Source organism: Tympanuchus pallidicinctus, unplaced genomic scaffold, assembly GCF_026119805.1.
Source record: "Tympanuchus pallidicinctus isolate F22 unplaced genomic scaffold, pur_lepc_1.0 scaffold8, whole genome shotgun sequence".
Lineage (NCBI taxonomy): Eukaryota > Metazoa > Chordata > Aves > Galliformes > Phasianidae > Tympanuchus > Tympanuchus pallidicinctus.
In genome coordinates, this window is record NW_026294802.1 from 4,965,380 (window position 1) to 4,981,554 (window position 16,175).

Sequence of the window (16,175 nt, forward strand, 5' to 3'; positions counted from 1 at the left end):
CAGAACATCCACCGTAATGAAAAAAAAAGAAACATCCTCTGTTTCCCATCTGTTTGGGTTTAGACTTGACAGGTGAGAGAAGAGGGTGTTGTTTTCATTCACACTACCAAGACCTTGGTACCAATACCTGCTCTATGCTTTGCTGCAATGAGGGAAATGTGATTCCATATGCGGCTGCAAAGATAAAGAAGCTCTCGGACTTGTTTTATGTTCTCATTTATAGGCAGAGATCCTTGAGGAACTCAACATTAGACTGTCTAATTACTGAAAGATTGACTACTGCATAAGCCAGAACTAGAGCTGAGTATCCCAATTACACGGTATGTTTTTGGCTATCATTTGAGCAAATGTAAGTGCAAGGTGTGGGGATTTCAAAATACCATTTTGTAATCCCATTTTAAGTAGTAAATCACAGAAAGGCTCCTCTCAAACTGCAGAGAAAAGCGAGGGCTTTTGGAGTTCTGTATCACCTGCATATGTTAAATAAGAGACGTTGTTCAAGAGACAGAAATATTCTAGAGACAGAAATAGAGATAGGTTCCATTGTTTCAGGAGCAATGGGATTTAACACATTTTGCAGAAGTTTAATTTTTTTTCAAATATTTTGTATATCCCCTGAAATATCTGCTAACAATGGTTGGCAAAGGGAAGGAAACAAGGAAAGAAAAAAGGCTGAAAAGTATTCTGGAAACAAAAGATAGTTAATCATTCATGTTGTCTACAATTCCTTTGGCCCACAAGTCTCAATACAGACACTTGCTCTGTAGTAAAAGGAACAAAAAAAAGATAATACAATAAAATTCTTTGCAGTCCTACCTTCTGTCTTCTACAGTGTATGATGGAATCCAGAACCACAAACTGCCTGGACTTCATAGGCAAATGGCATGTCCTAAAGTAGTTCATTTCATGTCTCATGCCAACATCTTTTCCCTCCAAAACCAAGAATGTCAAAATATCATTTTGTGTAACATTCTTTATAAATTTTGACTTGTGTTAAAAAGAACATCTACTTCAATCTGATTGTGTGCATAAGGAAGGTTGTTTTTATGTTTTTTAAGACTTGTTTTTAGCTTGATATTCTGCTCTCTACCTGGAGCTGGCCATTTTGTTGAAAGATTTTGCTGCTGTATGAAGGTAAATCAAATACTTTGACTTTGAAAGAAGGAGAGCAAAAAGAGGCAGCTCAAACACGTGGTGATTCTTATTTTCCTCTCAAGAGTGACAAAACAGCGTAAGCAATTCAATACCCAGGATGGGTTAATTTAATCTGGAAAAGAAAGTTATTATTTAGATTAACATTTGATGTGATTATAACCAACGCAATGCTAATTTCATATGTAAAGCCCTCACGATGTCCACAAGTCACCTTCACACTTTTGGAACATGGGTATGGAGCAGCACTGGTCAGTTCTCAGCAGTCTTTTTTTTCTTTTTTAATTTATTTTACAATATGTTCACGATTCTCTATGCTTCCAGTGTCCATCGTGCTTGGCTGACCAACGCTGGTATGTGATGTCCCATGATCATCTTGGCTGGAAAGTCAGACAGTAACGCACGTTTGTGTCACTCTCTTTTTAATGCAGTACAAAGCTGGACACAACTCAGAAAGAAATCCCTAAAATCCACTACCTACTTATGATCATGTATAAACGGATATTTATCATGTTAAAAGAGAACCATATGTTAAAGTGGAGGCTAGAGCCCAGTAAATCTTTTTGGGTGAAATCCTTTTTCAAGAAAAGAAATGAAATAACTGACGTTTGCTTTTGCCAGTAGAAACATTTGCTTGTGAATCTCCTGGGAAGGGAAGGGCATTCAACCTTTTTACATGCCTTCCCCTCAGATATCTCTGACCCCCACTGCGAAATGGACAACAAAAATTCCCGACTCCATGCAGCTGATTAAACCTCTTATAAGAAACATCTGGCTGAAATTTTCCTGGCAGTTGACTTGAAAAGTATACAAGAAGCAGAACCAGGGAGCAGCCACAGTTCAGCTGAGCGATACAGAGATGATGCTATGCAAAAGCAGATTTTTCCTTGAATACATTAACTTCTAGCTATTAACTTGTGATTGTGCAAGTAACCTTATCAGCAGAAGAAAAATAAATCCCCCTTCTACTCTGCATGCCAGCGTAGAAGAGGGAATCGGGTTTTGAAAGAAATTCTGTTCAACAATCTCTTTAAATAAAATAATAAAAGGCCTCAAACAGTTTACCTACCTAATATTTAACTTCAGTTATCAGATAGGAGAGACGTTGTTCATATCCTCAACTTCCAAAAAACGTTTCTTAAAATTGTGAGGATTTAACAACCTCCACAGTTTCTGAGAAACTCACCAACAAAGTGGATGCAACACCATCCTGTCATTTAGTAAATATACCTCCAGGCCTGTATCAGCAAAAGTGACCCATGATTTTCCTGGCCTTCCTGCCCTCTGCTGTTCAAGAGCCTGTCCAATGCAGCTCAATGCATTTTTCATTTCTGAAAATGCAGTCCCTGGAGTTCTCACTGTTTTCCATACGTACAACAGACCTAAAAGTAGGAAATTTTCGTTGTTGCTATTAAGTGAATAATAGCAGTGAAAAGCCTACATGAAATGCTTTTACTCTGCAGCCGCTGTGGAAAAAAAAAGCAGCATCAGAGAACAGTGCCAGAATTAAGTCTCACACCAAAGTGGAGGAGCAAAGAAAACAGAGTGAAACCTTCTACGCCATGAATTCAAGACTGAGAAGATTCCAGAGTAAGGGGCAAGGAAAAAGCAGCATCACTATGGCCTTTTCCTGATGCCAAGGCACAGAGAGCTTCAGATCTATCAGACTGAACTAGAATTACTTCAACAATGAAAAAAAAATAAAAAAGATTCAGCACACTGCAGGCCAGCAATCTGTAATGATCTATAAGCTTTAAAAATCTGATAGTGTATGGGAAAGGGCTACAACTTTCCAGTTGGGTCAATGCTCTAAAGAATTGCATCGTAAGTGTGTGCTTAAAATTGCTCTGTAAATACGTTTAAGTCTTATAGAAATTAACACAGAGACAAAATCTGCACTGAACGTTTTATCTTCAATTCAAACTGCACATTCTAAAGCACCCCAACTTATTTTGGCTACATCACTGAGACCCCAACAGAGCTAGAGAAGGGGTACCCACTCAACGTAGTATTGCTGTTGGTTTCTCACAATGCTAAGTTTCTCACTAAATTAACATATTCACAAAAAAGAAAAAACCTATTACATATGTTTCAATTTATGAGAAACTGGCCTTTGAAACTCAGGAAAAAAAATAATCTGGCTGATAACAAAATTTCAGCATTGAAAAAGAACAGCCAAATGGAATGCAGACCAGAAATTCTATCACAGAAGTGTAACAGTAAAAAGCAAGTCCACAACTGTTTTTCTTCTATCAAGATAAATAAAATATTGTAAATATTTTGTACCACATTATGCATTCCGTACTACCATTGGAATGGTAATGAATGAACAAAAACAGAAAATCAGGTTATAGGAACCCAACAGAAAGAGTGGAAATAAAAAGTTGTCATGTAGCACATCTACATGAGAGGGCCATGCCACTCGTGCAGGCAGGAGGTAATGTCAGTGTAGATTTAGGATAGCCAACTGCCACACGTGCCATCGTAACTCAAGTGAGTTGATTCCATAGCTAAGAGAAATAATTTAAGACTACTACTTCAAGGGAAAATCTGCAGTTTTGTTAAGACACTCTGACACAACCAGTGTATGCTCTCCAACTCCAGCAGACACTTCCCTATTCACATCTGGCCTGCACCAAACTGGGAAGAGATCATATTCTGAATCCAGCAACAGGTATACAACCAACAAACAGTTAAATGGTGTAGTAAAAAGCAGATGACAGCAAAACATGGAACCAAGGCTTACAGTGTTATCAAGAAATGTTCTTACACTTAAAAAATTATAATGCACTCCAAAAATCCATTTGCTCAGGCAATCCATGTACAACAGAAGGCACTGTTATCCATATGAATCTATCAATTCTGCACAGCAAAAAACCTGAGAAGTGCAACTCAATTAGATGCAGCCTGGCCCCTCCCAGTCATTCAGGTTCCTTGAGGACAAATGTTTCCTTTTCAGTCCTTCAAATTATAAAAACACCACAAGAATTTGTAAATTACAGTAGCCGGTTAGAAAAAGCATTCTGGTGGGGGAAGCACACTGCTATATTTCAGAAAACCTTCGGCAGCATTAAATTACCCTCCCCTATCACTCAGAAGTCATGATGAGTTTAAGAAAATGTAATGATGAAACCCTTCTCATTGACCTTCGTAGTTGATCCTTCAGTTTCCACCGGGAGTACTTCCAGCAAAGTTAAATGCTATGACCAGTCCTTTGTTGTCAAATGTGTAGCCACTTTGCTGTTCTATTGTCTTAGTCTCTAGAATTCAAAGAGAAAGGATGTGAGCAACAGCCTGTAGAGAACACTTTTGCCAGAGATAACACTATTCATCTTAGAATACGAAATTGTGTAAAAAATTTTTGTTTCCTAACTGCAGTGACTGTAATAAATTATACCATACCTAGCTTTTCTATAAATGTATAAACACACACCTCTTCAACAGAATGGAGAAACTTGTCCTCTACAGAACAACTGTATCTCATACTATTCTGCATGTGTCTTGATTTAATATCAGTTTATTTTCCTATGATGCAATTGCTCTAAACACCCAGAGCAGCACATTGACTGCAACAGTAGCGGTACAAAAGTAACAGAGCTGTTAAGCACAACGTTCAACAGTAATCTTCACCCAGTGGCAGGCAGGCAGCGAGCTATTGCCTTAATTTGTTTTTCATGTCAAATGTCAGGTTGTGCAAAACAAGTTGATAGCCTGTTCTAACAGTAGCATATGTCAATAAGAAGGCAATTAATTACAAGCAAAGGTAATCGGAATAGCACACGCTTCCAAAGGATAATACAAGCACAATTTCCTATTTATGCTTCTCAAGCCTTCTGTAAGACTTCTGATAATGGGCAGAGATTTATTCTGTTGTCATACATTAGATGCAGTTCCACCATCCCTGCAACACTTGAAATGGCCCCAGAGAAGAGACTTACCTGCAGCATTTCGCCGGTGCTCTGCTAATGTATAAATTTCCTGCAGCTGTTTCTTCTGATCCTCACTCAGTGGTGCTGTCAGCAAATGGTACCAGGCAGCATCTCGGCTCTGCACCGCTGTCAGAACAGGAATGGAAGGAAAGTGATTATCAGCTTACACTGCAAGGTAATTTCAGAAGAATAAGATGAAACACGTGGGAAAACAAGCAGAACTCGTGCTGTAAAATAGACTCAGTATTCCTGTCAGTTTCTCAGCACAGAATCCCCACTGTAAACAAGCCATTGGGGGGGAACTTCATTACATTCTCTGCTTTCTGAAACAGCAATTTAACAGTGAGGCCATTATTCATGGACAATGACAAAGCAAATCTATTAACCGAAGATTTTTATCAAAACTAAAAGCAGCAGGAGTAGACAAACAGAAAAGGAAGAAAATAAGTTTTCCATTATCATTTTAATATCTAGAAAGTGACAAACGTTTGTATATATTGGAGAGCCTCTAGCGACCGAGTCTCACTCATTTAGGCTGTGGTTGAAAAGTTCTTAAAGACTACATGAAGACAATTTATCTCTAGCTGTATTCACTGCCACCTATTTTTTGAAGTTCTTCCTGGAAGTGAAAAAAAAATCTTAGGACTAACATTAAAAAGCATTTCCAGTTTCAATAATCTAAATTACTACTAGAAACAAAGAGAAGGGCTTTTGCCAATGATGACAGCCAAGCTGTTTCATCATATCATATCATTCGTCCCACTACCACACACATACCTAAAAGTGCTTGTGTGAAAAACTGGTATTCATCAACACCATTTTCAAGGTCAAGAGGTGTGCTGAACCCTTCAAGAGCAGTCTCTTCCAAGGCATCTTCATCCCAGTCATCATCATCATCATCGTCATCCTCTTCTTCTCCATGTTCGTCTCCACCTCCACCATGGTTCTCTTGCATTGCCTGGCTCACTTCATTTGTCTCCTCCTCATCACTTGGTATCTCTTCTGCAAAAGCATTCATGTGCTTTATAAAGCAATGTAAAGTACTGGGAAACAATGACTTACAAATGAAAAACAATTAATAAATCTCATCTCAGGTTGGAAAGAAGATCCTCTAATAACACCTTCCCCCAAAATCTCAGAAGTGGAAAAATAAGCTATTAAAATGTTTTATACGTTCAAGATCTTTAGTTAAACTTTTGTTTCTAAAAAGACCTGGGGAATGTGAAACTGGCACCTTTGTTCTTCTCTTGTGGACACTGCTTTAGTGCAGTTACTGTGCAATCCAAAATAACTGGTGTAAGTTTATCTTTGACAAAATCTCCCATCACTATCTTTATCCAGAATTCCACCTTTTGCTTAGCCCTACCTCCCATGCTGTTTATGGAACAATTATTATATCCTGAATTATATTCCACTCCAACATGCAACTCCACACATTGCTATTTCTTATTTAAGGAAAGATACTTCTGACTTATAACTGAGGTTAAAATAAAATCACCCCCTAGGAACACGAAGGTTTGGAAAGGTTTTTATCCTGTGTCAACAGGATAAGAAGTATAAAATGACCGTATCTACAACAAGCAGAGTGACTGAATCTCAGGGTGGAGATTTGGAAATTTCTGTGCTGCTTCTATACTCTCTGTACCCCTACACATCTCGAGGAATTCTGTAACTCCATTACAGAATAATCATGTGAAATTTTAAAGGATTATATTATCTACTTAGACCCACTCCGATTTTCGGACCTCAAGCAATCTCCAATTCCAAATCAAATAAGGCCACACCTATCTGCTCGCAACACTGCACAAAATTCACTTCCCCCAACTCTCACTGCAATAGGAAGTCTTTCTACTCCAGGAACGTCTGTTGCCTCTAACTTTGCAAATCACTGTGTGCCATATTGCATTTGGACAAAGACTTGCAAGGATGTCCTTCAAAGTTCACTAGAATAGGTCTTTAAAATAGCTGGGTACTAGGAACAGCTTCTTTCCAGGAAGCAAGAATAAAGCCAGTGGAGCCCTGGAAACTTCCTGCTCCCTATGTGAGAAGATGGAATACATTCACAACCCAGAAAACAGGATTTGCAAGTTTTGTTGTTACTTCTGAACCAATACTATCCTCTCACAAAGTATTACCTATGATACGTTGAAACATTTTGATTAAATTTTGGGAGGAAAAGTCCATTTCTAAGGTGATCTTACAAGCACCCGATAGGCCTATTTACTTTCAGCAGACTAATGAGCCTTAGAAGTGAACTGCAATTTCTTACCCCCTTTAAATTAAATCCAGACAAAATCCACAATGTGAAAAGGGGAGATTTTACCATTATCTTCTGCAACGTGTTTATCATCTTTAGCATGATCCTCGTGTTCTGTGAGTTCTCGCGAGGCGCAAACTTGTTTCAAGCCCAAGAAGAGGAGGAGGATTGAAGGGACAATCTGAGCAGCCACAGCATCCACTGCAGGTGGTCGGTTCTGTAACTCCATTAGGATGCTCAGCCCTATTATACACATCTTTCTGTCATGGAGTCTAAAACAACACACAAACATTACACATAAAAAGAGAATTTCACTGCACGGAGTATTAAAGGGCTGGCACTCAACATGGTAAAAGACAGAGAAAGTCCTCAAAGTCTATGTTCAAAGCTCCTACATACGTGATTGTTTCGTTCTGAATGCAAGTTTCCCACTGGAAACCATTTGTCTAGTAACAATTAAATACCTCTCAAGCAATGCCCAAATTCCTGGAAGAACTGTTTAATGGTGATAGGTGGACAGTTGGATTGGATGATCTTACAGGCCTTTTCCAGCCTTGGTGATTCTATGATGATCAAATGCAAAGTTTGTAACGCTAAACAAAATAGTTTAATAATTAGGTAGAGGCTGGTCTTTAATTAGCCATTTGATAAAGATTACCAATATTAAGTATAATGGAAAATTAATTTGCTTTGGCTTTTGTAGGACTATTGTAGCAGGGACTGAAATTAGCAGAAAGACTATTAGTGAAGAGTAATGACAAGCAGGACCACACTGAATCGCAGGGTGCTTTTATAGAGTGCCACAGGGCTAGCTGTATTTAAGCACTCTATAGAGAACTTAAACTGCCTCTACTGATAGTCTCTGGCCCTCCTTAGCAGGAAGCACCAGTAGCACTCAACTTTTCCCTGACGTTATGGTGTTTTTCTATTAAGGGCTTGAAAGTTTTGAATGCTTCTACTTGATGCTGACAGCTTCTGTCTTAATTCTCCACAGGACAAGCAGCTCCAGCAAGAAGTTTCATCTGGACCTGCAGAAAACAAAGCAGATCTCCAAAGCTGGCTGCTGTGTAGGTTCTTCTCTCCCTAAACCTGTGCATCAGGTAATCCTATGCAGTCTTCTGTATGTGCAGCAGCACGGCATTACCAGCACAGCTGCAGCAGGGTTGCAGGGTGAAAAACAAAGCTATTCACTTTTAGCATTTCTGAATACTTTCATCCATCCTTCAGAATCTCAGTAGATATTTCCGTTACAGAATTGGTTTTACTTTGGAATGAAGAGGATACAAGTTGCAACAGAAGAAACCAGAATGAGCACCAGAGACTGCAACAGGAAAACAGCCAGTTCAATCCGCCACTTCAAATATTAACACAGAAATATAATTTGTAAAATAATTACAACTTCCATTACCAAAGATACCATACAATATGCTACTAAACCATAATATTAAGCCTTAATACAAGTGATCTTGTATTATAACAATGATCTATAACAGTTTTCTCCCCATGTGCTTAAACAAGGCTGTGGATCTGGAAGGATTTCATTATACCTCCTACTTTGCTATTCCTGGTAAGGCTTAACAAAGTCACCCCATTCTCAGAGTAGTGACGATAATGATAAATTATATACAACCAAGCATAACATTATGATCCTTCCAAGGAAAATGAAACTGCCTAGCATGTGAAATGACACAATGTCTTGTTGGGTTTGGCTGCTACTTTACACATGTTGAAAAATGCATCAAAACGCAAGTGGGTGAAGATTGTCCCTCCATCCCTTGCAAGCTACAGTAGTTCCTTTTCGAAAGGAACCGAGCACAGAAGGCATCCAAAACAACCAAGGAAACCGAGTCAGGGGAACAGTCTGCTTTCACCTCTGTTACATGAAAAAAGTGAAACTCCTTAGCTCCTCCCAGTTTATCTGTCTCAAAAACAAACTCCTCATCCCCTGCTCACAACTTCATGTAGACTAAAATTCTATCTAAAGATGTTGCTACCTATGAATGAGGTACAGCCTTCTGAGGAAGAGCTGTTCTTATTCAAGTACAAAAGGAAAGAACTTTCTCTACGCTCTCTTTCTGCCAGCACCTTCATGCAAGTTTGATCCAAGCTCTGTAATGCATACGAAAGACTTCTAAACTGCATCTTGACACAGGGAAGCAATAAGACTTCTTTCATTTGTACATGCAACAGAATTGATAAGGACACATGGAATTACCTTTTAGAATGCATTTGAGAAAACTACTGTTATATAATGCAAATTGCAAAACACAACAGGAAAAATAATTTTAAAATTATAGTAAATTGTGGCTTAGCTTCATATTAAATTATCTCTTCTGGACAGCTAATGTAAGTGGAAGATTCACACACTGCTATTTAAAAGGAAATCATTATTAGGAAGTAGCCAAATAGCCAGAAAGTGCACTATATTTGTCATGCTCCATTTTCAAGCATCTAATCAGAGGAATTGTAAGAATGAGCACATGCCTTTAGAATGAGCATGTTATTAGAAGGCTCAGGAGGACACCCAGGCATTGAGCCACCTTAGTGAACCTAACCCAGAAGGAGACTTGTTTCTTCCACCTGTCAGCACAGAGAAACAGCAGGACAATTCTGAAGTTCTGCACTCCAATGTCACCACTGTATCAAACATCAACGGGACCTGAACAAGTGAAGCAGAATTTTATGTCATTTACATATTTTTGTAATAGCCAAGAATGGTTTCAGTATCCTTGTGTCTGCACAAAGCTGTCTGGATACAATTCTCCTCCTTACTTTGTCCTTGGAGATGCACACTTACTGGCTCAGTAGCCCTCCCTAGCAATCACTCTGCTGCCTCACAGACATAGCAAGCCCGGTGTGCTAAACGTATGTCCTTGGAGTCATACATGGCAGTGCAATGCACAACTCCTGAGCAGGTCTGGTTTTAACATACTCTGTGGGCTTTCTTTTGTAGCTAATACACTTCCTCCAGTACAAGATTAAAAAAAAAGATCTTTTGTAGTTTAAACTGTATTGAAAGTGTTTCGGAGGGAAATCACTAAGCCTACCTTTCCCTTACTGGTTTACTGTGCTCCTTTTATGTGAGGATCAACTTGCTTTCCATTACATTAATCTGTATCCTGCAAGTAATTAGCCAGTTGCAAAGTTGGAACCATCCTTCTTTGACCTATAGAAGATTAGGATGTTATATCCTAGGATTTCTAATCATCTTAACTCCTGTCAAATAAATCCTCCTAGTCTAACTAACTAACTAAATGGACAGATAGATAGATAAAAATACCTATTCATTTTTTAAAACAAGTTACACTTTCCTCTCACCCCAGTTGCCACAGAAGGATTTTTAGTGTAAGAATAAGCATAAGAAATGTAGAAATCTCACCCAAATTTCAGGCTGACAGGGAAAAGGTGTAAAGCAGCAAGGAACACATTTTGATAAATGTTTTTTCAGTCCCTTGCCCTTCGTCAATTTGAAGTACTCATAGAAAACATATACAGTGTTTATTTGTACCTGAATACTAGGGTATGTGGGCACACATTCACAGATGTGTAATATCCACAATGACATACAGATTTATGCAGTCTTGCAATGAGTTCTGAGATCTCCTTGCCTTGATTATTTTTAACATTTTAAATTTCTAAACAGTTTTAAACAGTTTCCATATTTTTAATAACATGGGAGAGCAGTTACTTATCAGAACCTAACTGCCTTCCTCCACAGCAAGATGTATTATTCCCATGGATTCCATTCCAGGAGTTCACAAGTACTGCTGAAGAAATACTGCATACTTTGGCAAACACCACTGGCTCCAGCATGAGAACATACACACACACAGAACCCCACTGCCTTTCAGACCCCTGGGCAGAGCAGGATCTATGGGCACGAGGAACTTAGGGGAGGAGAAGGACAAAGGGACATGAGAGTCATGTGGTGTGAGTATCACAAAGAGACACTGTTACCAACCAGTAAATCACAGACTGTCAGCAGGGCTGATGAAGAAATAGCAGTGAGATTCATACCTGGAGGTGGATCTACTTCGTTCTTCTGTTTCTCCACAATCTGTGATCACAGCAACTGACTCGAATTTAAGCCTGAAACGGCTTCTTACTGGAAAGCAACCCAATTCTAAACTGAAACAACACTGAATGACAGCTGGAAGGAAGAACTGTACAAGAGAGGGTGCCCATTAGTGTCTTCACTGACAAAAATAAGGCCCAAGGAAGGGTAGCAAGGAAGACAGATTTTGTTTGCAACTAACTATTCCTGTTCAATTAAGCCTCTTCAGATGATGACCCTTATAACCCTCATTAAAATCAAACGGCCTTCTGGAAGTAGTCCTGTTCTTCAGGGAGAAAGGGAGGAGTCACTTGTATCACACCACAGTGCCTGACAAGCAGTACAACAGCAAAAGCCCTGTGCCTGGAATCCACCCACTGAGGAGGCAGCACTGAAGGAAACCCAATTTTTAGATTTAAGCGACATTACAGATATTTATTTCACTGCTGGTAGCAATGCATCAAAGAGATACATTTTGATCTTCAGCTGCCATTCAAGTTCATAGTCTGAGCAGAATCTAGCATGATAATCTCTTGTGTTTCATTTTATAGGCTTTGCCAACTTTTGCCTCAGTTCTGAAAACGAATTTAGTTGAACAGTAGTTGCAGAAGCTAATGCTTTTTGAAAAGCAACACAAAAGAACTGAAAGTTAAGCTGTAGCATACAGAAGTACTTGAAGTTGGAAAGTATTCAGCTCAACAGTATTTTTCTGCTCTGGATCTCACTGGCTTCTCACTGGATGAACTGTTTAAGGCCATAAATCCCTTTCATTTTTATTTCTTTTAAAAAGGAATGACAAGTTTACCACCTATAGGGAATATCTGCTTTCATACTGCCTCTGTGTGCTTTCAGCATTTGGTACAAAACAAGAAAAAATGACAACATAAGGAGCTGAATATCAAGGAATTTTCTTCAGCCATAAAAAATGAGTACATGGAAATCCTGATAGTAAAAGTCTCGTACTTTTCTAAAGTCAGCAGCCTCAAAAGTAATTTAAAAATTAATGGTAATATTATCAAAAGATGCAGGAGAGACAGACTTAAAGATGTCATTTCTCAGCCAGTGGTGCTAGAAAAGAAGTGAAGGACTGGGTACTTTATGCCTACTTTGTCATCAACACAAGCAACCTCTCTAAATGTCTAAATGATGATGTGTGTATTTATGTTAAGATACAGGATGTGCTGTAGACACTTCTTATGCATAGCAACAGAAAAGGTCTGAATGTTTGTGATAATATACACTGCTTTTGTTACAATGAAGAAGGGTGGGGTTTTTTTTCTCTTTTTTCTCACATTTACCTGTTTTGCACTTGAACATGGAGGGGAAGAGAAACAGACCTTCAAAGATCATCCAGTCCAACTGCTCAGCCACTTCATGGCTAACCAATTGTTAAAGCATACTGACGAGGGCACTGTCCAATGTTTCTTGAACACTGACAGGCATGAGGCATCAATCACTTCATTAAGAAGCCTGTTCCAGTGTTTTATTTTCACATTGAAGATTTTTTTTCCTAATTTCTAGTCTGAATTCTTGTTAATACCAAGTCTGATAGTTTATACTCAAGAAACGTAAAGAATCCTGAAATAGAATTTGCATTGTACTCTTGTATTGTTGCAATTCAATACAGAAAATTCAATACACTCATTAACTCAAAAGACCAAGAAAAAATAAATATGCAGAGGACCCCTATGTTAGTAACATAGTAAGTAGACCTGGTGTGGATAAATGTTATTTAGAACAGACAGGGAATGAGATCTCTTGCACCTACATGACTAAGGATGAGAAGAGAACAAGTCAGAATCAAGGACTTTGAAAATACAAACAGACAATACTTGCCCAAGAAAACAGTCTGTGTCATTCATCCACTGATTTATGAACTGTGCAGTGATGGGCTCAGGGTTGTGTGGAAATCTGATGTTCTCTAAGGTGTGCAAAAGTAGGTCAGGATTGTAATAGAGTGCAGCTATGGCAACCTGAAGACACATGGTACGAAGCTCGCTTGTTTTAACTCCTCTTGTCAACCTCTCCAGAACGGCCTCCACAAAGAGTGGAATGCACTGGGAATGGAAAGAAATAGGGAAAAAAGATCAGGTATGGCACATGTTGCCAGATATTAAAAAGTTTTAAACACATTTATCTGAACTGACCTCCAGGGCTAAACGAAGTCCAGGTATATCCTAAGAATGCATAAGATTCGTTTCCTAATACAAAAGCATTTTAAGCCTCTGATTAAATGCTTACAGATCTTCTTAAAAACAAGTTTGAAACAAGTGAGGGTTGAAAAAGTGAGCGTGCACGTAGCTCTACACAATGAAATAAAAATCTACATATATTTCAATGCATAGGTTTACACTGTATGTTAGTTAAAGAAACATTATGAATGTTTCGGTTTGTGAGTTTCAGTCCAGATTACATCAGTTTTAATTCAGAGTTGTGCTCAGTCCAGTCTTCCACCACACTGTTACTTCAGTGTAAATGTATACAATTCACTTGAATCCCTTTCAGATTCTATTTACAAATAAAATAAAGAAGGCAATCGTGCACATCATACTATTCCCTTAACACTCAGCTTACAATCATACTCTTGTCATGCTTAAGTATCTTCAGCACTAAAAATGCTATGTACAAACTCCCAAGAGCTTATTTACACTTTTCTGTATTTCTCCCCATTCCTACGTATTACTTCTCCCTAAAATTCTCTGATTCCAATTGCTTTTCACAGGAATTATACACATAGCACTGGAAATGTGCAAAAGAGAGAATGTGTTAGACATGCATCACCTGGTCAATACCCCGTCCTTTGCACTGAAGAACAATTACTTCTAGGAGCTTGGCTGCATGGCACTCTGCATCTTCTCCTGCATCTCCTGTCAATACCTAGCAATCACAATGGCAATTTAGTTTATTGGTATTAATCACTGTCAACTATGAATGCTTTCGCACATGCGTAAATCAAACCTCTAAATGGCATGTATGTATCTTCATGTTGTATTTTACGACAAATTAAGAATGACAAATCTCATCTCTACAGGACATCAATGAAGATAGGTGGCTAATGGCTAGAATTTAGAAGAAATTATTGTTGCTTCTTATCCACTTTAGTAATATTTATTCGTCCTTTATTTTTTCCTTTTTTAAGGAAATATTATTTATAAGATTCATTGATTTCACCATGCTCTATTTCTTTGTGACTTCCATTCTAATAGGCAGTGGCAGATAAAGAGCCTGGCAAAGCGAGGACTTATCTCTAGGCTAATTTCAGATTAAAAACAAGATGTGTACAATCTCTCTCTGTACATGTGCATATGCATGAAACTTTTTTCCCAGTATGTTTAAACCCTATGGACAGTGTCAATCAAACCTGACAGGGCAGCAGAATTCTCAATCATGTTAAATCCCCACTAATCTCTTCAAAATAAACAAGTGGATAGATGCTTATAAGCACCTATCCATGCTTCTAACACTTTATAATGTCCTAAATGAGAAAAAAAACTGCAGCATGATCTCATACTTCATTAAGCAGAACAGAAAGAATATAAAAGGGAAAAAAGAAAATGTATAAAGAACTTCAAATGAGTTCATATCCTAGCTGACAACAAAAGAATCCAATCACAAGATACACAACCAAAGGAAATCAGACTTCATTAATTCCTCTCTTTACCAAAATAGCTGTTCATAGAAGAGTGCCAACACAAACAACAGCACAGCAACTTTCTCCCACACATTTTTGTGCACATTGGTTGTTTTTTTGGTACTTTTCTTTTTTTTTTGAAGTGTTTCACTTAAAAGTTTGAAGCTGCTATGGCTACTCAGAACTGAGATGAGACCAAGCTTCATTTCACTCCAAAATGACTGGCCACTACCTGGCATGTTCAAATCACTTTTAATCTGATAATTAAGTACCAGTGATTAGCACAAAAGTAAGAATCAGAAGCCTTACCTTTTTACACATAGCGTAAATGATTTCTAAATGCTTTGGATTAGACAGTAAAGTATCAGTGTCAATGGTCACGTAATTATGCAAGAGAGGCATCATATCTGCAGAGGAGGAAGAACGAAAAAAAAAGAAATTACAGACTAACCAATGAAACTGCTAACCAATGAGGCTGCAATCCTTTAATTGGATTCATTCATCCAGACTCCTGGACATGGTTGGAAATGCAAATATTGCTAAAGTCTACTCCAGCAGAATTCTTTGTGAAGTGCACAATGCAGAAGGCATTCTCAGGAGAAGAAATAGAATAGAACTACATTTTAATTTACCAATTTGTAGTTTCCCTTTAACTACATTTCAGCTTTCTTTTATCAGGACCTCCTACAATAACCGATCGTACTGACAGATTGGAACACACTTCTCGAGCTAGATATGCTCCTGTTCTACTCCTACACTACACAGATGGTCAGGGCACAACTCAAGCACCTGATCACTTTACACCCAGATACTACATGGAAGCAACCTTTGTAAGGCAGGTTCTGGAGATGAATTCCCAAACACTTGAAACATCAACAGAATGCAAGTGGAAATACCTGCAAAGTATTCAAAGCAATCCTGCTGGAAAACCTCATAGAGAACACCTAAAAGCTGCCACATTTGAGGTGAAATCATCTGGCACGTCAAGCTGTATGCCAAGGAAAGAATTTCTTCGTAAAACTCTGGAAAGGAGAAACATTTTGTAAACAACAACCTGTAAAAAAAGTCTTTCCTGTAAATATCTCAAAACCCAAAGCGTCACATAACTACTGGAAGACAGCAATTAGTAACTATGTCAATATGGAAAAAAAT

General features: G+C 38.3%; 1 protein-coding gene across 2 annotated transcripts in view; it reads right to left on the reverse strand.

The window, feature by feature from the left end:
* Window positions 1–1,183: 1,183 nt before the first annotated feature.
* The window catches only part of IPO8 (importin 8), a 44,072-nt gene continuing 29,080 nt past the window's right edge, over window positions 1,184–16,175 (reverse strand). For both annotated transcript variants that reach the window (XM_052667901.1, XM_052667900.1), the window contains exons 18-25: window positions 15,920–16,045; window positions 15,333–15,430; window positions 14,174–14,269; window positions 13,229–13,449; window positions 7,405–7,610; window positions 5,859–6,083; window positions 5,091–5,207; window positions 1,184–4,412 (exon numbers count right to left, since the gene is read on the reverse strand). In XM_052667901.1, the coding sequence (XP_052523861.1) occupies window positions 4,315–4,412; window positions 5,091–5,207; window positions 5,859–6,083; window positions 7,405–7,610; window positions 13,229–13,449; window positions 14,174–14,269; window positions 15,333–15,430; window positions 15,920–16,045 (1,187 nt within the window). In that variant the 3' untranslated portion in view covers window positions 1,184–4,314. The remainder of the gene's footprint in view (window positions 4,413–5,090; window positions 5,208–5,858; window positions 6,084–7,404; window positions 7,611–13,228; window positions 13,450–14,173; window positions 14,270–15,332; window positions 15,431–15,919; window positions 16,046–16,175) is intronic.